We start from the raw sequence: 26,084 nt of genomic DNA on the forward strand, positions 1-26,084 counted from the left end.
CACATCCTTACCTGTAAGCCATATCCAGGGACTTTGGACAAAACAGGGGAGGAATTTGCCATCTTCTTCTGAGATCTGAGAGATTAAAATACACACACTCATTGAACAAGAAAATACATATAGGCCCAGTTTAAATATCTTATGCTGAACTATGCTTCTTGCTTCCAATGTGACCTTTCCGCCTCCCAGCAGTTACCTGGCAGTACGTTTCTCTATTTGAACTGTCTATGCCGAAAAATGCATCAGCACAGTCAAATTTTTCTGTGAAAAACTGTGGGCCTCGCTTCTAAGCCCCAACGCCTGAACACATTCTCCTCTCACTTCATGCTGCTATTCCAGGGACAAATAGTGACTCAGCAGCGGCGGAGCTGACTGTTCCCACGGGAAGACATGCAGAATGGGCCCACATCGGCCATCAGTCCATTAAAAAAAGCCTATATAAAACCCACTTCAGTCTTGAAGGAATCCTAAGCTGAGATGAAACAGTCACCCCCAGGATGTCTGACCTACCTAAGACCTACTAGGCTAAAGTCAGCATTATTAAGGGTCTCTCTCCAGCAGCATGGCCGAGATACCCACTCACATTTAGCATCTCCAAGGAACTCTAGCATTAGATGGCAAGCTCTGTGGGCACAGGGCCCATGTTCAAGTGTTCATCACTGAACGCCCAGTACCTGGCAGCTTCCAGCACAGGGCAGGTGTTCATGTCTGTGGAATGAATGAGTGAATGAGCAAGTGAATCAATGAGAAGAGAGGCCAGTCGCCACATGCTCACCTCCCCGCACTGTGCTCATCCTCGCTGCTGGAACGATCACTACTCGAGCTTCTGTGCTTACGTTTCTTGTGCTTCTTTTTCTTCTCCTTCTTTTTCTTCTTCTCCTTTTTTTCCAGACTCATTTGCAACTGGAAAATGCCGAGAACACAAGCACACAAGATTACTGAGACCAGCCAGTGCAGTGGCTCATGCCTGTAATCCCAGCACTTTGGGAGGCTGAGTGTAGATCATCACTTGAGGTCCGGAGTTCGAGACCAGCCTGGCCAACATGGCAAAACGCCGTCTCTACTAAAAATACAAAAATTAGCTGGGTGTGGTGGTGGGCACCTGTAATACCAGCTACTTGAGAGGCTGAGGTACAAGAATCACCTGAACCAGGAGGCAGAGATTGCAGTGGGCCGAGATTGTGCCACTGCACTCCAGCCTGGGCGACAGAGTGAAACTGTGTCTCAAAAAAAAAAAGAAAGATTACTGGCTGGGCATAGCGGCTCATACCTATAATCTCAGCACTTTGAGAGGCTGAGGTGGGAGGATCACAAGGTCAGGAGTTCGAGACCAGCCTGGCCAATATGGTGAAAGCCCATCTCTACTAAAAATACAAAAATTAGCTAGCTGGGTGTGGTGGTGTGTGCCTGTAGTTCCAACTACTCGGGAGGCTGAGGTGGAAGAATCGCTTGAACCCAGGAGGCAGAGGTTGCAGTGAGCCGAGATCACGCCACTGCACTCCAGCAGCCTGGGCGACAGAGTGAGACTCCATTTCATTAAAAAAAAAAACAAAAAGCCCAGGCGGGGTGGCTCATACCTGTAATCCCAGCACTTTGGGAGGCCAAGGCGGGCAGATCACAAGGTCAGGAGAAGGAGACCATCCTGGCTAACACGGTGAAACACCATCACTACTAAAAATACAAAAAAATTAGCTGGGCATGGTAGCAGACGCCTGTAGTCCCAGCTACTCGGGAGGCTGAGGCAGGAGAATGGCATGAACCTGGGAGGCGGAGTTTGCAGTGAGCTAAGATCGTGCCACTGCACCACTGCACTCCAGCTTGGGCGACAGAGCAAGACTCCGTCTCAAAAAAAAAAAAAAAAGATTACTGAGACCCCTGTCAGTCTCCTTTGAGGGGCGTGGCTCATGCAAAAACTGCCTGACTCCATGCCTCTGGGTCTACAGAAGTCCAGGACATTACAGGGGTTCCTTGTCAACACACCAGGGGAAGGGTCTTAACCCTGGCCGTGCACTAACAACCCCATCTACTAAATTGGTATCTGGTAGGTGAGACTAAGAATTTGTCTTTTTAAACAGTCACCAAAACCACTGCCTAGGAGTTTCCATTCTGTGTCAAAGGAACTCCAATTCCACTGAAAGCAGTCAGGAACTACAAGGTCAATCTTTAATTTTCCTTACCAACTGATCCAAGACACAATTACATAATATGTCATGTGAATGGTAAGCGGGCCCTAGAAGCTTTTTTTTTTTTTTTTGAGACGGAGTTTCGCTCTTGTTGCCCAGGCTAGAGTGCAATGGCGCGATCTTGGCTCACCACAAACTCCATCTCCCGGGTTCAAGCAATTCTCCTGCCTCATCCTCCCAAGTAGCTGGGATTACAGGCATGCACCACCACCCCAGCTAATTTTGAATTTTTAGTAGAGACAGTGTTTCTCCATGTTGGTCAGGCTGGTCTCGAACTCCCGACCTCAGGTGATCCACCCACCTTGGCCTCCCAAAATGCTGGGATTATAGGCGTGAGCCACCGCGCCCGGACCCTAGAAGCTTTATACCACGACCAAGGGCATACTCTGACCTCCTGAACACACTGCATGGTAATGCTTTCCACAGGCTTAGCCCACACTCTTTTTCTGGAAAAACGACATCACATGGTGCATTCTCCCACCCAAAAGACGTTCAACCAAAATCAAGCTTAATAAATTAAGATTACATAACATAACCAACCTGACCAATATGAATAAACCCTGTCTCTACTAAAAGTACAAAATTAGCCAGGCGTGGTGGCACATGCCTGTAATCCCAGCTACTAGGGAGGCTGAGGCAGGAGAATCGCTTGAACCCGGGAGGCGGAGGTTGTGGTGAGCTGAGATCACACCATTGCACTCCAGCCTGGGCAACAAGATTGAAACTCCGTCTCAAAAACAAAAAAATGATTACATAAAATAGCCACAACATGGTCTCTAAAAGACAAAAGTTTTAGAGGTCATTCTGTTTTTCCCCTGGTAAGCTGAGAGTAAATGGAGAGAGGTTCTCACGTTATATGGCTAAAAGATGCTCTTGGTGCTTATCTGATATACTACTTACCAATTCTTTGATTTTCTTCATTTTCACTGGATTATTTAATACCTCTCGTTTTTTCTCCTCCTCCTTCTTCCTAAATAAAGACAGATAATTATAAAATTCATGACTATTTCTTTTCTCCAAATTCTATGGAGTAACTTTTTCTCTGAACATGTACATACAAACGGGCCCATGTTAAAATCTACATGATTAGCTGGGTGTGGTGGTGTGCACCTGTAATCCCAGCTACTTGAGAGGCTGAGGGAGGAGAATCGCTTGAACCTGGGAGGCAGAGATTGCAGTGAGCCGAGACTGTGCCACTGCACTCCAGCCTGGGCAACAGAGCAAGACTCTGTCTCCAAAAAAAAAAAAAAAAAAAAATCTACATGATGATCGGGCTGGGTGCAGTGGCTCATCTCACACCTGTAATCCCAACACTTTGGGAGGCTGGGGCAGGCAGATTACTTGAGGTCAGAAGTTCAAGACCAGCCTCGCCGACATGGTGAAACCTCATCTCTATCAAAAAAAAAAAATTAGCCGGGCGTGGTAGCAGCACGCACCTGCGGTCCTAGCTACTCGGGAGGCTGAAGTGGGAGAATAACTTAAACCCAGGAGGCGGAGGTTGCAGTGAGCTGAGATTGTGCCACTGCACTCCAGTCTGGGTGACAGAGTGAGACCCTGTCTCAAAAATAAATAAATAAATAAAAAACTACATGATGGTGTCAAAGCCAAAAATCTCCCCCAAATATAAGAGATTGTCTCAAAAAAAAAAAAAAGAGTCATGCTCAGTCGTCCAGGCTGCAGTGCAGTGGCATGATCATGGCTTACTGCAGCCTTGACCGCCTGGGCTCAAGTGATACTCCCACATCAGCTTCCCAAGTAGCTGGGACTATAGGCACCCGCCACCATGCCCAGCTAATTTTTATATTTCTTATAGAGATGGGGTTTCACCATGTTGCTCAGGCTGGTCTCAATTTCCTGGGCTCAAGCAATCCATCTGTCTCAGCCTCCCAAAGTGCTGGGATTACAGGTGTGATCTACCGTACCCGGCGTCAGTTGTTTTTTTTTTTTTTTTGAGACGCAGTCTCACTCTTTCACCCAGGCTGGAGTGCAGTGGTGCGATCTCAGCTCACTGCAAACTCCTCCTCCTGGGTTCATGCCATTCTCCTGCCTCAGCCTCTCGAGTAGCTGGGACTACAGGCGCCTGCCACCACGCCTGGCTAATTTTTTGTATTTTTAGTAGACATGGGGTTTCACCGTGTTAGCCAAGATGGTCTCGATCTCCTGACCTCGTGATCCGCCCGCCTCGGCCTCCTGAAGTGCTGGGATTACAGGCGTGAGCTACTGCTTCCGGCCGTGAGTTGTTTTTTGATGGGTATAGAGTTTCAATTCAGAATGGCAAAAGAGTTCTGGAGACAGGCTGTGGTGATGGTTGCACAACACTGTGACTGTATTTATTTATTTATTTATTTATTTATTTTTATTTTTATTTTTTTGAGACAGAGTCTCGCTCTGTTGCCCAGGCTAGAGTGCAGTGGTGCGATCTCAGCTCACTGCCAGCTCCGCCTCAGTTCACGCCATTCTCCTGCCTCAGCCTCCCAAGTAGCTGGACTACAGAAGCCTGCCACCACGCCCGGCTAATTTTTTGTATTTTTAGTAGAGACGGGTTTTCATCATGTTACCCAGGATGGTCTCGATCTCCTGAGCTCGTGATCCACCCGCCTCGGCCTCCCAAAGTGCTGGGATTCAGGAGCGAGCCACTGCGCCTGGCAACACTGTGAATGTATTTAATACACTGAACTGTACGTATGAAAATGGTTAAAATGGGACATTCTATGTTACGTATATTTTGCCACAATAAACTAAGACACTAACAAAATGGGACAAAATATTTGCAACCTATATAATATCTTTGATAAATAACATTTTTTCTTTTTTTTCCAGGATATGGTTAAGATAAATAACTTTAAAGAGAATTTGCAGTATTGGCCGGGCACGGTGGCTCACGCCTGTAATCCCAGCACTTTGGGAGGCCGAGGCGGGTGGATCAGGAGGTCAGGGACCATCTTGGCTAACACGGTGAAACCCCATCTCTACTAAAAAAATACAAAAAATTAGCCAGGCGCAGTGGCAGGAGCCTGTAGTCCCAGCTACTTGGGAGGCTGAGGCAGGAGAATGGCATCAACCCGGGAGGCGGAGCTTGCAGCGAGCTGAGATCGCGTCACTGCAGTCTGGCCTGGGCGAAAGAGCGAGACTTCGTCTCAAAAAAAAAAAAAGAGAATTTGCAAAAGAAAAACTGTAAATAGGCTGGGCGCAGTGGCTCATGCCTGTAATCCCAGCACTTAGGGAGGCCGAGGTGGGCAGATGACCTGAGGTCAGGAGTTCCAGACCAGCCTGGCCAACATGGCGAAACCCCATCTCTAACAAAAATACAAAATTAGCCGGGCGTGGTGGTGGGCACCTGTAATCCCAACTATTTGGGAGGCTAAGGCAGGAGAATCCCTTGAACCCGGGAGGTGGAGGTTGCAGTGAGCCATGATCACACTACTATACTCCAGGCTGGGCAACAGAGCGAGACTCCTTCTCAAAAAAAAAAAAAAAAAAAAAAGAAAGAAAAGAAAAAAATGTAAATAAAAAATAAACATATTTCAATGTTGAATCTTATATATTAGAATTAAAATACAAATTAAACTAAAATAAATAATAATATGCACAGTCTATCTTCATTTAGCACCCAAACTGCAACTCTAGTACTACATACTAGGGTTCCAAGTAAGATTCGCAAGTTTCTTTTTGAAGGGTTCTGCTTCCCTTCCCCTCCCTACCTGAAAAAAGAGATGGGCGTAAGAAGGCCTGTTCACCTACTTAGTCAGCACTACGCACATTCCCAAGCTTCTAAGAAGGTGACAACCTTTTCCACCTTGTTTCTGACTCCTATTTTTGTTTAAGGGCCAAAGGTAAATGAATAAAGCTGGGCTAGTGCATTGGCCAGTATCTTTGCAAATGGCCTAGGTCAGGCAGGCACCCTTAATAGAGCCTCCTTCCCAGCATTAGGAAGCCCAAATGGAAACAAATTCTTTATATGGCAGATAAAAGCAAAGGGAAGGCCAGGTGTAGTGGCTCACGCCTGTAATCCCAGCACTTTGGGAGGCCAAGGCGGGCGGATCACGAGGTCAGGAGATTGAGACCATCCTGGCTAACATGGTGAAACCCTGTCTCTGCTAAAAAATACAACAAAAATTAGCCGGGCGTGGTGGTGGGTGCCTGTAATCCCAGCTACTCGGGAGGCTGAGGCAGAAGGATGGCGTGAACCCGGGAGATGGAGCTTGTAGTGAGCCGAGATCATGCCACTGCACTTCAGCCTGGGTGACAGAGCGAGACTCCGTCTCAAAAAAAAAAAAAAGCGAAGAGAAAACTGTAAAGCAAGAGAATCAATGGCCTTAGCAGGGTCTCAAAGCATCTGTAACAAACCCCCTTCCCAGCCCCCCATTAGTACCTGATGATGAAGAGTGGGTCCTCCCGGATCTTGCTGGCCATGTCAAGAAGGGAACTGGCACCTGATGGGGCAAAGATAGAGCCTGGGAGAAGTCCTGTTTCAGAAGAGCAGCCTGCCTCCTTCTCCTCCATCTTCTCAAAAACATATTTGTCAATGGGGCGCCCCAGCAGGTACTCGTCACGGTTCACCATCCCACCAGGACCCTGGTACATCCAGTCCAACTTTTCTTCTTTTTTCCTGGTTCAAGGGAAGAAAAATAAATACAATTTCTTTAAGAAGCAGACTTCTGCAAACCTACACATAAAACCTGAATACAAGGGAGAGAGAACCACAGCTGATCAAAGAATTCATTCTACTAGCACCTACCATGCGATAAACATGGCACCCCATGTGGCCGGCATGAAGAAATAGTGCGGGTTGCGTGCAGTGGCTCATGCCTGTAATCCCACCACTTTGGGAGGCCGAAGCAGTCCGATCACTTGAGGTCAGAAGTTCGAGACCAGCCTGGCCAACATGATGAAACCCCATCTCTACTAAAAATACAAAACATTAGCCAGGCGTGGTGGCGGATGCCTGTAATCCCACCTACTTCGAAGGATGAGGCAGGAAAATCACTTGAACCTGGGAGGCAGAGGTTGCAGTAAGATCACACCACTGCACTCCAGCCTAGGTGACGGAGCCAGACCTTGTCTCAAATAAATAAATAAATAAATGGTGCTTGTCTTCATGAGGCTTACGAGTGAATGGAGAGAGAATATTCACACACATAAAGCAATTTATAAGGAAAACTAGTATTCCTCAACATGGGGCATGGATCTTGGCTCGGAGCTTCTCGAGTCTCCTTTACAGAGTCTTTATATTATGCTTTCATTTCCAAGATGACCTAAAACAATGAATAAGCACATTCTACATCACCATCTTACCATCAAGAACAATTTCAGTGACCACATATGCAGCTGCATTGATTGTGCATCTTGGTGCTTGTGGGCACACAGACACCAGCGGTAACACTACGTATTCGAGGGGATGATGGGAAAAAATCAGAGGTAACTGAATAAGTGACACTTTCAAGCCAAAAGAGCCAAACATTGAATACATGAATCATTACGTAACTATCTAGGATTCACAAGTGAATAAACCCTGGTCTCAGCCATCTAGGGGCCAAATTAAGTCACAGCATCATGCCACACAAACATTTCCCTGCGGTTCTGGGAGAAAAAAGTGGTGAGAAAGTGGAACCCTCATACCACAGACAGTAAAGGCAGGCTAAATTCATAAGAGCATGCGTGGAAGCAACCAATACTACATTTACACTGCAAGAAGGAAAGTACTTTCATCGACAGTATTATCTATAACCTGAAATTAAATGCTTTTTGAATATGATTTTTTTGTTCTTTTTTTTTTTAGACACAGGGTCTCACTCTGTCACCCAGGCTGGAATGCAGTGGTGAGATCATGGCTCACTGCAGCCTTGAATTCCTGGGCTCAACAAATCCTCCTGCCTCAGCCTCCCAAGTAGCTGGGACTACAGGGATGCACCATCATGCCTTGCTGATTTTTTATTTTTTCAATTTTTAAACAGATGGGACTTGCTGTGTTGCCCAGGCTGGTCTCAAACTACTGGCCTTAAGTGATCCTCCTGCCGCCTCTGCCTCCAAAGTGTTGGGATTACAAGGGTGAGCCACCATGCCCAACCTGAATATGACTTTTTAAATGTGTATACTTGTTTTTGAGGTTATATAACAACTGTGAGCATAAAGAATGTTTTCCTAGTTGCATGCTTGGACACTTTTAGTAAGAATAATTTAAACCAACACTGGAGGGCCATGACCCCTTTTTTTTTTTTTCCCAGACAGAGTCTCACTCTGTTGCCCAGGCTGGAGTGCAGTGGAGCGATCTCAGCTCACAGCAACCTCTGCCTCCCAGGTTCAAGTTATTCTCCTGCCTCAGCCTCCCGAATAGCTGGGACTATAGGCATGTGTCACTAAGACTGGCTAATTTTTTGTACTTTTAGTAGAGACGAGGTTTCACCGTGTTGGCCAGGCTGGTCGATCTCCTGACCCCGTGATCTGCCAGCCTTGGCCTCCCAAAGTGCTGGGATTACAGGTGTGAGCAACCACGCCCGGCCCTAAGACCCTTTAGAATTTTTTTTTCATATTAAAAAAATGAGTCTGAGAAACACTGTAGTCTATAATTAAGAATTGATCAGCTGGGCGTGGTGGCTCACACCTGTAATCCTAGAACTTTGGGAGGCCAAGACAGGCTGATCACGAGGTCAGGAGATCAAGACCAGCCTGGCTACCACAGTGAAACCCCATCTCTACTAAAAATACAAAAAACTAGCCAGGCGTGGTGGTACACGCCTGTAGTCCCAGCTACTCGGGAGGCTAAGGGAGGAGAATCGCTTGAACCCAAGAAGTGGAGGTTGCAATGTGCTGAGATCACGCCATTGTACTCCAATCACACCATTGTACTCCAATGCAGGTGACAGTGCGAGACTCGGTCTCAAAAAAAAAAAAAAAGAATTGATCATGGGGCTGGGCACTGTGGCTCACACCTATAATCCCAGCACTTTGGGAGGCCTAGGCGGGCAGATCACTTGAGGTCAGGAGTTCGAGACTAGCCTGGCCAACATGGTGAAATGCCGTCTCTACTAAAAATACAAAAAAATTAGGCCAGGCACAGTGACTCACGCCTGTAATCCCAGCACTTTGGGAGGCCAAGACGGGAGGATCACAAGGTCAAGAGACCGAGGCCATCCAGGCCAACATGGTGAAACACCGTCTCTACTAAAAATACAAAAATTAGCTGGACCTGGTGGTGCGTGCCTGTAGTCCCAGCTACTCGGGAGGCTGAGGCAGGAGAATCACTTGAACCCAAGAGGCAGAGGTTACAGTGAGCCGAGATCGCACCACTGCACTCAAGTCTGGCGACAGAGCGAGACTCTGTCACAAAAAAAAATAATAATAATAATAATTAGCCAGGCGTGGTGGCACACGCCTGTAATCCCAGCTACTCAGCAGACTGAAGCAGGAGAATTGCTTGAACCTGGGAGGTGGAGGCTGCAGTGAGCTGAGATCGTGCCACTGCACTCCAGCCTGGGAGACACAGCAAGACTCTGACTCAAAAAATAATAATAATAAATAATAGGACGGGCGCAGTGGCTCACGCCTGTAATCCCAGCACTTTGGGAGGCTAAAGCGGGCAGATCACGAGGTCAGGAGTTCAAGACCAGCCTGACCAACATGGTGAAACCCCCGTCTCTACTTATAATACTAAAATTAGCCAGGCGTGCCGGGCGCAGTGGCTCACGCTTGTAATCCCAGCACTTTGGGAGGCCAAGGTGGGCGGATCACGAGGTCAGAAGATCGAGACCACGGTGAAACCCCGTCTCTACTAAAAATACAAAAAAAAGTTTTCTTTCTCTCTCTCTCTCTCTCTCTCTTTCTTTCTTTCCTTCCTTCCCTCTCTGGCACAGTCTACAATCTACTCGGCTTGCTGCTGCCCGCCGCGGACTGCCTGGGACTGCCGGCGCACGCGACCGCTGCCTGCCTCTTCTCCTTTGGATGCAGGCACGCGTTCGCCATCTTGGCCACGCTGGTCGCCAGCTCCTGACGCCGAGTGCTCTGCCCGCCTCAGCCTCCCGCGGTACTGGGACTACAGACGGAGTCTCGCTCACCCAGTGCTCGGTGTTGCCCGGGCTGGAGTGCGGTGGCGTGGTCTGGCCTCGCGGCAGCCTCTACCCCCCAGCCGCCTGCCTTGGCCTACCAGGGTGCTGGGATTGCAGCCCCTGCCCGGCCGCCGCCCCATCTGGAAGGTGGGGAGCGCCTCTACTCGGCCGCCCCGTCCGGAAAGTGAGGAGCACCTCTGCCTGGCCGCCCCGTCTGGGAAGTGAGGAGCGCCTCTGCCCGGCCGCCCCGTCTGGGAAGTGAGGAGCGCCTCTGCCCGGCGACCCACCGTCTGGGAAGTGAGGAGCGCCTCTGCCGGGCCACCCACCGTCTGGAAAGTGAGGAGCGCCTCTGCCCGGCCACCCACTGTCTGGGAAGTGAGGAGCGCCTCTGCCCGGCCGCCCCGTCTGGGAAGTGAGGAGCGCCTCTGCCCGGCCACCCACCGTCTGGGAAGTGAGGAGCGCCTCTGCCCGGCCACCCACCGTCTGGGAAGTGAGGAGCGCCTCTGCCCGGCCACCCACCGTCTGGGAAGTGAGGAGCGCCTCTGCCCGGCCACCCACCGTCTGGGAAGTGAGGAGCGCCTCTGCCCGGCCACCCACCGTCTGGGAAGTGAGGAGCGCCTCTGCCCGGCCTCCCATCGTCCGGGAGGTGAGGAGCGCCTCTGCCCGAACGCCCCGTCCGGGAGGAAGTGAGGAGCGCCTCTGCCCGGCCGCCCCGTCCAGGAGGAAGTGAGGAGCGCCTCTGCCCGGCCGCCCCGTCCGGGAGGAAGTGAGGAGCGCCTCTGCCCGGCCGCCCCGTCCGGGAGGAAGTGAGGAGCGCCTCTGCCCGGCCGCCCCGTCCGGGAGGAAGTGAGGAGCGCCTCTGCCCGGCCGCCCCGTCCGGGAAGAAGTGAGGAGCGCCTCTGCCCGGCCGCCCCGTCTGGGAAGTGAGGAGCGCCTCTGCCCGGCCGCCCCGTCCGGGAAGAAATGAGGAGCACCTCTGCCCGGCCGCCCCGTCCGGGAAGAAGTGAGGAGCGCCTCTGCCCGGCCGCCCCATCCGGGAAGAAGTGAGGAGCGCCTCTGCCCGGCCACCCACCGTCTGGGAAGTGAGGAGGGCCTCTGCCCGGCCGCCCCGTCTGGGAAGTGAGGAGCGCCTCTGCCCGGCCGCCCCGTCTGGGAAGTGAGGAGTAACTCTGCCCGGCCGCCCCGTCTGGGAAGTGAGGAGCGCCTCTGCCCGGCCGCCCCGTCCGGGAAGAAGTGAGGAGCGCCTCTGCCCGGCCGCCCCGTCCGGGAAGAAGTGAGGAGCGCCTCTGCCCGGCCGCCCCGTCTGGGAAGTGAGGAGCGCCTCTGCCCGGCCGCCCCGTCCGGGAAGAAATGAGGAGCGCCTCTGCCCGGGCACCCCGTCCGGGAAGAAGTGAGGAGCGCCTCTGCCCGGCCGCCCCGTCCGGGAAGAAGTGAGGAGCGCCTCTGCCCAGGCGCCCCGTCCGGGAAGAAGTGAGGAGCGCCTCTGCCCGGCCGCCCCGTCCGGGAAGAAGTGAGGAGCGCCTCTGCCCGGCCGCCCCGTCCGGGAAGAAGTGAGGAGCGCCTCTGCCCGGGCACCCCGTCCGGGAAGAAGTGAGGAGCGCCTCTGCCCGGCCGCCCCGTCCGGGAAGAAGTGAGGAGCGCCTCTGCCCGGCCGCCCCGTCCGGGAAGAAGTGAGGAGCGCCTCTGCCCGGCCGCCCCGTCCGGGAAGAAGTGAGGAGCGCCTCTGCCCGGCCACCCATCGTCTGGGAAGTGAGGAGCGCCTCTGCCCGGCCGCCCCGTCTGGGAAGTGAGGAGCGCCTCTGCCCGGCTGCCCCATCCAGGAAGAAGTGAGGAGCGCCTCTGCCCGGCCACCCATCGTCTGGGAAGTGAGGAGCGCCTCTGCCCGGCCACCCACCGTCTGGGAAGTGAGGAGCGCCTCTGCCCGGCCACCCACCGTCTGGGAAGTGAGGAGCGCCTCTGCCCGGCCGCCCCATCTGGGAAGTGAGGAGTGCCTCTGCCCGGCCACCCATCGTCTGGGAAGTGAGGAGCGCCTCTGCCCGGGCGCCCTGTCCGGGAAGAAGTGAAGAGCGCCTCTGCCCGGCCGCCCCGTCCGGGAAGAAGTGAGGAGCGCCTCTGCCCGGCCACCCATCGTCTGGGAAGTGAGGAGCGCCTCTGCCCGACCACCCATCGTCTGGGAAGTGAGGAGCGCCTCTGCCCGGCCACCTATCGTCTGGGAAGAAGTGAGGAGCGTCTCTACCTGGCCGCCCCGTCTGGGAAGTGAGGAGCCCCTCTGCCCGGCCGCCCCGTGTCTAGGTAGAAGTGAGGAGCTCCTCTGCCTGGCCGCTCCGTCTGGGAGGTCTACCACGGAGGCCAGAAGCAATGTGGGGGCTGGACGTGGTGGCTCACGCCTGTGGTCCCGGCACTCTGGGGGGCGAGGTGGGTTGATCACTTCGGGCTAGGAGTTCGAGACCAGTCTGGCCAACTTGGCGAAACATGAAGAATACAACAGACAAACCAACCAACCAACTCAATGACAACAAAACAGGTCTACCCTGGAGTCATACTCTAATTTTTTCTATTTTCCTCCCTTTCTGATCCTTTATCCCACTTTCTTTTTCTTCCTCTTCCTTCTCCCTCTTCTTTGTCAAATAGAGGATTGAGTTATTATCACTGATCCATATAAAGTCCCTCTCTCATTTATTTTAACTCCCACCCCCATTTCTATTCCCCGACTTCCCATGTGCAACCTTCCTAATATGTTTGATACGCATCTTTTTGTTTGTATGTATTTTTAGAAAATGTTTATTGTTTTTGTATGCAAAAAAAATTAATAAAAAAAAAAAATTAAAAAAAAAAACAAAAAACAAAAAACAAAAAAAAAAAATCAGCCGGGCGTGGTGGCGGGCGCCTGTAGTCCCAGCTACTCGGAGAGGCTGAGGCAGGAATGGCGTGAACCCGGGAGGCGGAGCTTGCAGTGAGCTGAGATTGCGCCACTGCACTCCAGCCTGGGCGACAGAGCGAGACTCCATCTCAAAAAAATAAATAAATAAATAAAATAAAATAAAATTAGCCAGGCGTGGTGATGTGGGCCTGTAATCTCAGTTACTCAGGAGGCAAAGGCAAGAGAACCGCTTGAACCCAGGAGGCAGAGGTTGCAGCGAGCCAAGATCGCACCACTGCACTCCAGCCTGGGCGACAGAGTGAGACTCCATCTCAAAAAATAAAATAAAATAAATAACAAAAATAAAACCAGCTGGGTGCTGTAGCTGACACCTGTAATCCCAGCACTTTGGGAGGCCAAGGTAGGCAGATCACCCGAAGTCAGGAATTTGAGAACAGCCTGGCCAGCATGGTAAAACCTTGTCTCTACTAAAAATACAAAAATTAGCCAGGCGTGGTGGCACATGCCTATAGTCCCAGCTACTCAGAAGGCTGAGGCAGGAGAATCCCTTGAGCCCGGGAGGCAGAGATTGCAGTGAGCTGAGATCACGCCATTGCACTCTAGCCTGGACAACAGAGTAAGACTCTGTCTCAAAAAAAAATTAAGAGAAGGAATCATGTATAAAGTCAAGAGGACCAGGAACCTGCAGTCAAAGGAGCAACAGATTTCCAAGGGAAAGATAACAGGGTCAAATACAAACGGATGGGAAAAATGAAGATGGGGCCAGGTGGGGTGGCTCACGCCTGTAATCCCAACACTTTGGGAGGCCGAGGCAGGCTTGAGGTCAGGAATTCGAGACCAGCCTGGCCAACATGGCAAAACTGTCTCTAACAAAAATATGAAAGTTAGCCTGATATGGTGGTGCACGCCTGTAATCCCAGCTACTCAGCAGGCTGAGGCAGAAGAATCGCTTAAACTCGGGAGGCAGAGGTTGCGGTGAGCCAAGATCACACCGCTGCACTCCAGTCTGGGTGATAGAGCCAGACTCCATCTCAAAAAAAAAAAAAAAAAAAAAAAAGGAAGATGGAAACCTCTATAAAGTAGTAACTGCATGGCTCTAGCTAGTCTTTTTTTTTTTTTTGAGATGGAGTCTTACCTGTTGCCCAGGCTGGAGTGCAATGGCACAATCTCAGCTCACTGCAACCTCCACCTCACAGGTTCAAGTGATTCTCCTGCCTCAGCCTCCAGAGTAGCTGGAATTATAGCTGTGCGCCACCACGCCCGGCTAATTTTTGTATTTTTAGTAAGAGACAGGGTTTCACCATGTTGGTCAGGCTGGTCTCAAACTCCTGACCTCATGATCCGCCCACCTCGGCCTCCCAAAGTGCTGGGATTACAGGTGTGAGCCACTGCGCCCGTCGATAATTTTCATTATTTTCAGTAGAGATGGGGTTTCACCATGTTGGCCAGGCTGGTCTCGAACTCCTGACCTCAAGTGATCCACCCGCCTCGGCCTCCCAAAATGCTGGGATTAAAGGCATGAGCCACTGCCCCTAGCCTCTATCTAGTTTTAAAAAGACTCAACTAATATCAGGCCCACTCATGCCCACTCATGAGAGAACATATCGCATAGCTGAGATCCAGAGTCACAGGATTTGGCCTCTGGATAACTCCGGGCTAGTTCCTTCTGTGCACCTCTGTATCCTCATCTCTAAAATGGAGCTATAGCCTGGGCAACATAGCAAGACCCCACCTCTACAAAAAATGCCTGCAGTCCCAGCTACTCTGGAGGCTGAGGCAGGAGGATCACTTAAGTCCAAGGGTTAAGCCTGTATTGAACTATTGAACTATGATTGTACACACTAGCCTGGGCAACAAAGCAAGACCCCATCTCAAAAAAAATAAAAAATAGGGTGGGTACAGTGGCTCATGTCTACACCTATAATCTCAGCAGTTTGAGGGGCCAAAGCAGGAGGATCACTTGAGCCCAAGAGATTGAGACCAGCCTGGGCAAAATAAAAAGACCTCATCTCTACAAAAAAATAAAAAATTAGCCAGGTGTGGTGGTACACACCTGTAGTCCCAGCTACTCAGGAGGCTAAGGCAGGAGGATCCCTTGAGCTCAGGTCAAGAGTGCAGTGAGCCATGATCATATCACTGCACTCCAGCCTGGGTGACAGAGTGCAACTCTGTCTCAAAAAATAAATATATAAATAAATAAAGTGGAGCTAGTAACTGCTATCTCTTATTATTACTGAGTTTTTAAATGAGGACATAGTTGGCGGCAAAGCTTCTAAAAGCAAAATGATGCCGGGCGCAGTGGCTCACGCTTGTAATCCCAGCACTTAGGGAGGCCGAGGTGGGCGGATCACGAGGTCAGGAGATCGAGACCACGGTGAAACCCCATCTCTTCTAAAAATACAAAAAATTAGCCGGGCGTGGTGGCGGGCGCCTGTAGTCCCAGCTACTCGGAGAGGCTGAGGCAGGAGAATGGCGTGAACCCGGGAGGCGGAGCTTGCAGTGAGCCGAGATTGCGCCACTGCACTCCAGCCTGGGCGACAGAGCGAGACTCCGTCACAAAAAAAAAAAAAAAAACAAAGCAAAATGATCTATGGATCTTTGCTGTTGCTATCATTAAGGATACAGAACAAGTTTTCAATTGAAGCTGAGCATAAGAATCACCCAGGGAGATTTTAAAACGTGTATATTGGCCAGGCGTGGTAGCTCATGCCTGTAATCCCAGTACTTTGGGAGGCCGAGGCAGGCGGATCACGAGGTCAGGAGTTCGAGACCAGCCTGGCCAATATGGTGAAACCCTGTCTCTACTAAAAATACAAAAATTAGCCAGGCGTGGCTGGGCGTGGTGGCTCATGCCTGTAATTCCAGCACTTTGGGAGGCCGAGGTGGGCCGATCACGAGATCAGAAGATTGAGACCATCCTGGCTAACACGGTGAAACACCATCTCTACTAAAAATACAAAAAATTAGCCAGGCGTGGTGGCGGGCGCCTGTAGTCCCAGCTACTCGGAAGGCTAAGGCAGGAGAATGGCATGAACCCAGGAGGCGGAGCTTGCAGTGAACCGAGATCACACCACTGCACTCCAGCCTGGATGACAGAGCGAGACTCTGTCTCAAAAAAGAAAAAGAAAAGAAAAAAAAATTAGCCAGGCGTGGTGGCGTGCAGATGTAATCCCAGCTACTCAGGAGGCTAAGGCAGAAGAATCACTTGAACCTGGGAGATGGAGGTTGCAGTAAGTTGAGATCGTGCCACTGGACTCCAGCCTGGGTGACAGAGCGAAACTCCATCTCAAAAAACAAACAAACAAAACGTGTATATTAGCTGGGCACGGTGGCTGATGTCTGTAATCAGGCCCAGGCAGGAGGATCACTTGAGCTCAGGAGGTCAAGACCAGTCTGGGCAACATAGTGAGACCCTGTCTCTACACGGTGGCTCACACCTATAATCCCAGCACTTTGGGAGGCCAAGATGGGAGATGGATTGAGCTCAGGAGTTCAAGAACAGCCTCGGCAACATGGTAAAAGCCTGTCGTCTCTACAAAAAATGCAAAAATTAGCCAGGTGTGGTGGTGTGTGCCTGCGGTCCCAGGTACTTGAGGCTGAAGTGGGAGGATGACTTCAGCCCAGGAGGTGGAGGTTGCAGTGAGCCAAGATCACACAACTGCATTCCAGACTGGGCAACAGAGCCAGACCCTGTCTTTTTTTTTTTTTTTTTTTTTTTTTTTTTTTTGATACGCAGTCTTGCTCCGTCACCCAGGCTGGAGTCCAGTGACACGATCTCGGCTCACTGCAACCTCCACCTCCCAGGTTCAAGCGATTCTCCCGCTTCAGCCTCCCGAGTAGCTGGGACTATAGACACACACCACCACACTTGGCTAAGTTTTTGTATTTTTAGAGACGGGGTTTCACCATGTTGGCCAGGCTGGTCTTGAACTCCTAACCTCAAGTAATCCATCGGCCTTGCCTCCCAAGTGCTGAGATTACAGGCATAAGTCACCATGCCCAGCTGGACCCTGTCTTAAAAAATAAAAAAAAGGCTGGGTGAGGCTGAGGTGGGAGGATCGCTTGAGCCCAGGAGGTCAAAGCTGTAGGGAGCCATGATCATGCCACTGCACTCCAGCCAGGATGACAGACCAAGACCCTGTCTCAATAAATAAATTGATGAATTAATAAATAATAAATAAGGCCAGGCGTGGTGGCTCAAACCTGTAATCCCAGCACTTTGGGAGGCCAAGGCAGGAGGATCACAAGGTCAGGAGTTCGAGACCAGCCTGGACAGCATGGTGAAACCCCATCTCTAATAAAAATACAAAAATTAGTTGGGCATGGTACAGTGCACCTGTAGTCCCAGCTACTCGGGAGGCTGAGGCAGGAGAATCGCTTGAACTCGGAAGGCAGACGTTGCAGTGAGCCGAGATTGCGTGCCACTGCACTTCAGCTCTGAGGCGACAGAGCAAGACGTCATCTCAAAATAAATAAAATAAAATAATAACAATAATAAATAAATAAAACACATATATGCCTTTGCCTCCCACACTCCCTTCTCTTCAGAAGAAATCTGCTCGGGTAGGACTTGCTCCCATCTACCTTTCTTTGTGTGTGTGTGTGTGTGTGTGTGTGTGTGTGTGTGTGATGGAGTTTCGCTCATTGCCCAGGCTGGAGTGCAGTGGTGCAATCTCGGCACACGGCAACCTCCGCCTCCCGGGTTCAAGAGATTCTCCTGCCTCAGCCTCCTGAGTAGCAGGGACTATAGGCACCCACCACCACGCCCAGCTAATTTTGTATTTTTTTTAGTAGAGACGGGGTTTTACCATGTTGGTCAGGCTGGTCTCAAACTGCCGACTTCAGGTGATTGGCCCACCTCGGCCTCCCAAAGTGCTGGGATTACAGGTGTGAGACACTGTTCCTGGCCCTTCCAAGCTCCTTCTAAAGTGCAAGGGTTGAAAAACACCAGCATAGACTGGTGTCTGGGAAATGCAATTTTCCATCATTATCAGTACATACTAAAGAAACACTGTTGCAAAGAGTGACTTGGTGAGCCCTAATAATATGTGTATTAAAGGCCTCATTTGTTCTAAGAGAGATGCATTACAAACATAGAAAACATTATCTGAACCACAGAAATGAACTGTTAAATAGTGAAGAGTTTTTTAGTGGCATTTTATAGGTTAAATTAAAAAAATGACACCATGTAAAGAACTATACAAAACAAACAGATGAATACTTAAGTCATCTAAATACATCAGCAGCAAAGACCAAAAACAGAAGGGGCAGAGAGAACCAAATGCTGATCTTAGTGTTTTACAATATTGCAGGACGTGTGATAGGGCAAAACAAAACAAAACAAAACAAAGCATATAAAATCACCTTCCCCCATTCACAACAGACAAACACGCATGAGTCTGCAACAATGCTGGCTCCTTTCTCTACAGTTGTGCATCTGTACTCTGACCTCATTAATCAGACTCCACAAAAGCCCAAATTTCTGATAAATTGAACACATAATGTGTAATGCTTTGGTGAATAAAAATGTCAAAACAATTTTTACCTTTGGATAGTACCTCGGCTTATGACTAATGGGTATTCAGTCTAAAATCAATTTTTACTTAATTATTTATTTATTTATTTACTCAGAGGCAGAGTCTCACTCTGTCACCCAGGCCGAAATCAGTGGCAAAATCATAGCTCACTGTAGCCTCGAACTCCTGGGCTCAAGCAATCCTCCTACCTCAGCCTCCCAAGTAGCTGGGACTACAGGCACATGCCACCATGCCCAGCTAACTTTTCCTTTCTTTCTTTTTTTTTTGAGATGAAGTCTTACTCTGTCACCCAGGCTGGAGTGCAATGGTGTGATCTCAGCTCACTGCAACTTCCAACTCCCAAGTTCAAGTGATTCTCCTGCCTCAGCCTCCCGAGTAGCTGGGATTACAGGCATGTGCCACCACGGCTGGCTAATTTTTTTTTTTTTTTTTGAGATGGAGTCTCACTGTGTCGCCAGGCTGGAGTGCACTGGCGCAATCTCAGCTCACTGCAACCTCCACCTTCTGGGTTCAAGCGATTTTCTTGCCTTAGCTTCCCGAGTAGCTAGGACTACAAATGCACGCTACCACGCCCAGTTTTTTTTTTTTTTTAGTAGAGATGGGGTTTCACCATGTTGGCCAGGCTGGTCTCAAACTCCTGACCTCAGGTGATCCGCCCATCTCGGCCTCCCAGAGTGCTAGGATTACAGGCGTGAGCCACTGCACCCAGCCTCTATTTTTTTTTGTTTGTTCATTTTTTTGAGATGGAGTCTCACTCTGTCGCCCAGGCTGGAGAGCAGTGGCATGATCTCAGCTCACTGAAACTTCTGCCTCCCAAGTTCAAGCAATTCTCCTGCCTCAGCCTCCTGAGTAGCTGGGATTACAGGTGCGCACCACCAAACCCAGCCAATTTTTGTATTTTAATAGAGACAGGGTTTTACCATGTTGGTGGTCAGGCTGGTCTCGAACTCCTGACATCAAGTGATCTGCCCACTTTGGCCTTCCAAAGTGCTGGGATTACAGGCATGAGCCACTGCGCCTGGCTAATTTTTTTCTATTTTTTTGTAGAGATGGGTTCCTACTACAGACTGGTCTAGAACTCCTGGCCTCAAGTGATCTGCCTGCCTCAGTCTCCCAAAGTGCTGGGATTATAGGCATAAGCCACCACACTCAGCCTATATATTTTTAAACAGAGATGGAGCCTCACTACATTACCCAGACTGGTCTCAAACTCGTGGGCTCAAGTGATTTCTCAGCCTCCCAAAATGCAGCGATTACAGGCATGAACCACCGCACCTGGTGCCCAATCTTAGTCTATCTGTTATTTTATTTTATTCTGACTTAAGAATACACGGCATATTGTATGCTTTTTATTTTCTCAAACATATTTACTCCCATCTCCTTTTATGAGATGGATGGGGTAGTTATTATCTGCTACTCGTATACTATATTACAACAGGAAATTGAAGCAGGGTAAAATCTAGTGGGATTGGCCATAATCACTCGGCTTTTATTGACAAGCATACCATCCACCTTCTCTCATGGGACCTCATTCCCTGCCCCGTCCCCCACCCCGGCCCAAGCAAACCTGAAATACATTAACAAAGGCAGGACTGCGTCCTCAACATATACTGAGAAGCAGGGTGGAGCAACCATCCTCCATCACGGTTATCAGCCATCTACCATGAGCTCGGCTTACGGCAAGTCCTTATGTGTTATCTCATTTGATTCTCAACAAACCTTAAGAAGACATTGGGTATTATTACTCCCTGGTCCTACTGAAGTAACCAAGTCTCTCAAATTTGATCACAGTTCCACAGCTAGTACATGCAAAGCCAACCTTAGAATCCAGGTTAGTCTAGCCTTAAAACCCATGCCCTTAAGCACTCAGCTATTATACAACAACTGGATGATGCATCTCAGGATAGCTCTGCAATTCCCTACACACCAGCACACCCCCAGCTCCTCACTTACTTGACGGCCCCAACATCCTCCGCATAGCGCTGCATCTCTTCCCGGGCTCTCTCTTCTCGCAGCTCCCGCTGAAGCTCCTCAATCTTCTTCCGCTCAGCTTCATGCTTCTGCTCGGCCTTCCACACTTTCTCCACATTCCTGAGGGTCTGCGGGTGCCAGCTCTTCTTCAGATTCTGTGGTAAACAAAAAGGTGATGATAATTTGGGGGGTAACTGAGTGGTGGGTATAACTAGCCCTGCCTCACCCACCCTTCCATACCCAAGGCAGGCGTGTGAGGGCAAGATGTCTTCAACAATGGCAAGGTTTTCTTCCAATAATCTCTCACACATCTAGAGGGGAAGGGGAGGTTGTTCAAGCATATAAAGCTTCAGGACAGGTCAGGCACAGTGGCTCACACCTGTAATCCCAGCACTTTGGGAGGCAGAGGCAGGCAGATCACTTGAGGTCAGGAGTTTTAGACCAGCCTGGCCAACATGATGAAACGTCTCTACTGAAAATACAAAAATTAGATGGGCGTGGTGGCAGGTGGGCCTGTAGTCCAGGCTATTCAGAAGGCTGAGGCAGGAGAATCGCTTGAACCAGGAGGCGGAGGTTGCAGTGAGCAGAGACTGCACTGCTGCACTACAGCCTGGGCGACAGAGCAAGATTCCGTCTCAAAACAACAAGCACAAGAACAAGAAAGCTTCAGGATAGAACGGGTCCTTCCTGAATTCCCTTCAAACAGTTTTAACCTTAAAAGCATACAAGTCATCCTTCCACTAGCCATACCTAAATTGGAGTTGGTGATGACAAGACAGGAAGAATGCAGTAATGAGCAGGAAAGCACATATTTTGAAAGAGAACAGAACTCATGCACTTCTGACACTGGACATTCATTCTGTTTTTTTTTTAAAAAAAAAAAAAAAAAGAGTCTTACTCCGTCACCTAGGCTGGATTGTAGCGATCTTGGCTGACTGCACCCTCTGCCTCCCGGGTTCCAACAATTCTCCTGCCTCAGCCTCCTGAGTAGCTGGGACTATAGGCACGCGCCACCATGCCTGGCTAATTTTTGTATTTTTTAGCAGAGATGGGGTTTCACCACATTGGCCAGGCTAGTCTCAAACGCCTGACCTCGTGATCTGCCCGCAGTGGCCTCCCAAACTGCTGGGATTACAGGGGTGAGCCGCCGTGCCCGGCCTTTTTTGTTTCTTGAGACAGAGTTTCACTCTTCTTGCCTAGGCTGGAGTACAATGGCAGGATCTCGGGTCACAGCAACCTCCGCCTCGTGGGTTCAAATGATTCTCATGCCTCAGCCTCTTGAGTAGCTGGGATTACAGGCATGCACCATCGCACTCGGCTAATTTTGTATTTTTAGTAGAAATGGGGTTTCTCCATGTTGGTCAGGCTGGTCTCGAACTCTCGACCTCAGGTGATCCGCCTGCTTTGGCCTCTCAAAGTGCTGGGATTACAGACACGAGCTACCGTGCCTGACATGGACATTCATTCTTTGGAACTCAGCCTACCTTAGCTTGGTCTACTTCACCTGCCCTAAACTTGCATGGTATACAACCCACCCAGAATCTCTTTCAACTTTCCTTCCCAGGAATCTCTCCTTGGTTCTGATCTCCCTATTCACCCCCAAAGAACACTTCTCTCTCTCCTCCCCATCAGATACTGCTTTGGTTCACTTTCCCAATAATGAAATGTTCCCCAGAGTAAGTAATATCGAAAGACAATTGTAAACTAGCCTGGTGATGTGTGAAGGGGAGATGAGGGGGGTAGATGTAGATTTCCAAACAGTCGGGAACAGTACAGACAAGTGCAGTCCTGGTGGTGAGAAAGAACATAGCAGGAATAATTCAGTGTGGCTGGAGATGTGGCAAGCTGATGGGGCAGGGACGCAAGAAGAAGCCAAGTGAGAAAGGAGCAGAATAAGGGCCTTATAAGCCATGTAAAGGGATTACAGGCATGTGCCACCATGCCTGGCCAATTTTTTTTTTTTTTTTTTTTTTGAGATGTTGCCCAGGCTGGAGTGCAGTGGCGCAATCTCGGCTCATTGCAAGCTCCACCTCCCGGGTTCAGGCCATTCTCCTGCCTCAGCCTCCTGTGTAGCTGGGACTACAGGCATCCGCCACCATGCCTGGCTAATTTTTTTTGTATATTTAGTAGAGACAGGTTTCACCGTGTTAGCCATGATGGTCTCGATCTCCTGACCTCGTGATCCGCCCGCCTCAGCCTCCCAAAGTGCTAGGATTACAGGCGTGAGCCACCGCACCTGGCCGAGACTCCTTCTTAAAAAAAAAAAAAAAAAAAAAAAAGAGATAATGGACTGGAGAGGGCCAGGATTGAGACCAGGAGACCAGTTAAGAAAATAAGATCATGTCCACAAGGTACTTGGCATGTGGAAAATGTTCGGTCAATGAGAGCTCCCTTTTCTTCCTTTTGTCTTCCTCTCCTTGTCCTACCTCTCCCTTTCATCAGGTCATTCAGTTGGTTAGTTGTGGTTCAGTCCATCAGTTGGTCTGACCATCCGTCCATCCTTCTGTCCTTCCTCCCTCACTCCCTCCCTCTTTCTCCCTCTAACCCTTCCCATCTTGTCCTCCCTGCCTCAAGCATAGATTATTTTGCTCCCAGGGACAAAATCTTCTGGAGTCATTTTTGGCTGTCACAACTGGTGGAGACGGGTGTTGGTGGATAGCTCCAGTCTAGTGGCTAGAGGTCAGGGATCAGGGATGCTGCTAAACATTCTACAATGCACAGGACAGCCCAACTACCACCACTACCACACACCCCCAAAGAATTATCTAGGCCAAGCTGTCAAGAGTGCTAACGTTGAGAAACCCTGGATTAGAGCTTTCCTGTCCTTAAATGCAGTTATCTGAAGAATACACTAAATTGGATGAAACTGGATGGAGTCCTGGCACTCACTGTGATTGAGAACAAATGACAAACTAATAGGTTTACTGGGCAAGCGGCTAAGCTGAACTACTTGCTGGTTCAATTAGCTCCACTTTCGGGAGGCTAGCATTTTCTCAACCTTGCCCCATGCTCTTGTGGGTACATTTACCCTATTTGGGGCCTTAGCGCTTCACAAATGAACGTTTCAGTTTAAGAGACATTGCCACATAACATATTAAGTGGTATGAATTCAAAAGCAAGCTCTGCCACTACACATGAGAATCCAGCACTGAAGGAGGTGTGGAAGTCAGAAAGATGGACAGGAAGATCCCTTCAGGCTTAAAAAGGACTCCAGGGCCGAGCGCTGTGGCTCACGCTTGTAATCTCAGCACTCTGGGAGGCCGAGGCGGGCGGATCACTTGAGGTCGGCAGATCGAGACCAGCCTGACCAACATGGAGAAACGCTGTCTCTACTAAAAATACAAAATTAGCCGGGTGTGGTGGCGCATGCCTGTAATCCCAGCTACTCGGGAAGCTGAGGCGGGAGAATCGCTTGAACCCAGGAGGGGAAGGTTGCGGTGAGCCGAGATCGCGCCATTGCACTCCAGCCTGGGCAACAAGAAAGAAACTCCGTCTCAAAATAAATAAATAAATAAAAAAGGACCCCAGGGCATGGCTAAGGGTAGGGAGAATGGGGCACAAACCACCCCTACTTCAGTCCAGGACATGACTCTGAACTCCCACCCAAGGAAGAGAGGTGTGTGGCAAGACAAGATATATAAAACAAAGCGTGGTGACACGTCCTCAATATCTACCTCTTTTCCTAGCCACGGCTCCATCCGCCCCCTCCCCGGTTTTCCCAGAATTTACAGCCGGTAGAGCCGCAGTCAACAAACACGCAAACACCACCTGTCACTGTTAGCGACACACCTCGGACTTTCCCAAATCTCAGTCCCATCCCTCCATTGCCCTAAGGATCCATCCCCTCTTGAGGGCAACGGCCTCCTCCCCGCGAAAGCAAAGCTGCGTTGCCATGGTTATCCACTCCTTCCTCTACCCCCACCCCCTACCAATTTCCGTCCCGGCCTCAGTCCTCCCCCGCTCAGGCCTCCCTCCACTCACCAGGTCTCCGCCCCCCATGACGGTGGAGATGATTCCTCACTACGCGGATCTGGAAGATTTCAGGAGGATCAAGAGAAAACGTAGAGAAATAGTTCAGGGGCTACCTCGCGGGATCTAATCCCAGGAGCCGTCAACTGCCAGTTTCACCACCGATCTAGAGGCCACTTCCGAGAGGGCGTCATCTCACCGCGTCGGCGTCGCGGAACGATGACGTACAGGGCTCGGTCGCGCTTTGTGACGTTGGCGTCACTTGCAGATTTTGCAAAGTTCCAGGCTCCGCTGTCGAGGCCTCTGCTGTCGAGGTCACATTTTGGCTGCTTCGGGTCGCCACTTTGCCTGATGTCCCAAACTCTCCGTTGAAACGCCACAGCTCTGTTCAGTGATGGGTTGCCGTGGGCCTGTGCCCACGGCTGTGTTGCCATGGCAGCTCACCAGGGCATCCGGCTCAAAGCTCCACGCACTCGCTGCTAGACCTAAGGTGGACCAGACTAGGCCTCCTCCCCTCACCCTGCACACACCCCCACACTCCGGTTTTCCAAAACGGCTTTGCAAACTGGCGCTTTCCTCAGACCTTGACTCACAGCAAATCTCCTTATGCCAGGCCTATTTTACGAAGCTAAATAGAAAGCATCAAATCGAAATTCCATCAGCTTCCCTGCGCCAAACCTTTAAAATCTGCCAGCTTCCACAGTGGCAGATTTTCCCGTAGTGGGAAGCTGGCAGATTCCTTTCCCTTCAGTTACTATGTGTTTTTGGCATGTTTTTCTTTTTTTTTTTCTTCTTCTCTCTTTGTTTTTGTTTTTTGAGAAGGAGTTTTGCTCTCCCAGGCTGCGGTCGAAGCTGACTGCAACCTCCGCCTCCTGGACAGCGATTCTCCTGCCTCAGCCTCCCAAATCGCTGGGATTACGGACGCCCGCCACCCGCCCGGCTAATTTTTGTATTTTTGGTAGAGACGGGGTTTCACCATTTTGCTCAGGCTGGTCTCGAATTCCGACCTCAAGTGATCTCCCCGCCTCAGCCTCCCAAAGTGTTGGGATTACAGACATGAGCCACCGCGCCTGGCTATTTTTATTTTTGTAGCAACAGGGTTTTGCCATCTTGCCCAGGCTTGTCTCAAACTCCTGGACTCAAGCAATCCTCCTGCCTTGGCCTCCTAAAGTGCTGGGATTACAGGTGTGAGCCACTGCACCCGACCTGTTTTGCAATTTTCAGAATAGAAGTTTTGCACATCTTTTGTTAAATTTATTCTAAATGTTGTATTTTTTGTGATGCTATTTTATTTATTTATTTTGAGATGGAATCTCACTCTGTCGCCCAGGCTGGAGTGCTGTGGTGTGAACTCGGCTCACTGCAACCTCTGCCTCCTGGGTTCAAGCGATTCTCCTGCCTCAGCCTCCCGAGTAGCTGGGATTACAGGCATACGCCACCATGACCTACTAATTTTTGTATTTGTAGTAGAGATGGGATTTCACCGTGTTGGCCAGGCTGG

At 50.1% G+C, this 26,084-nt stretch overlaps 1 protein-coding gene across 2 annotated transcripts in view; it reads right to left on the reverse strand.

The window, feature by feature from the left end:
- Positions 1-24,804, reverse strand: part of CWC25 (CWC25 spliceosome associated protein homolog) — a 33,912-nt gene extending 9,108 nt beyond the window's left edge. Inside the window, exons 1-6 of one of the 2 annotated variants that reach the window (XM_055258070.2) lie at positions 24,596-24,804; positions 20,597-20,769; positions 6,556-6,792; positions 3,084-3,153; positions 776-903; positions 12-75 (exon numbers count right to left, since the gene is read on the reverse strand). In XM_055258070.2, coding sequence (XP_055114045.1) covers positions 12-75; positions 776-903; positions 3,084-3,153; positions 6,556-6,792; positions 20,597-20,769; positions 24,596-24,613 — 690 coding nt within the window. In that variant the 5' untranslated portion in view covers positions 24,614-24,804. The remainder of the gene's footprint in view (positions 1-11; positions 76-775; positions 904-3,083; positions 3,154-6,555; positions 6,793-20,596; positions 20,770-24,595) is intronic. The other variant, XM_063628959.1, reaches the window with a different exon arrangement.
- Between the last annotated feature and the right edge of the window lie 1,280 nt (positions 24,805-26,084).

This window comes from Symphalangus syndactylus, chromosome 20, assembly GCF_028878055.3.
Source record: "Symphalangus syndactylus isolate Jambi chromosome 20, NHGRI_mSymSyn1-v2.1_pri, whole genome shotgun sequence".
Lineage (NCBI taxonomy): Eukaryota > Metazoa > Chordata > Mammalia > Primates > Hylobatidae > Symphalangus > Symphalangus syndactylus.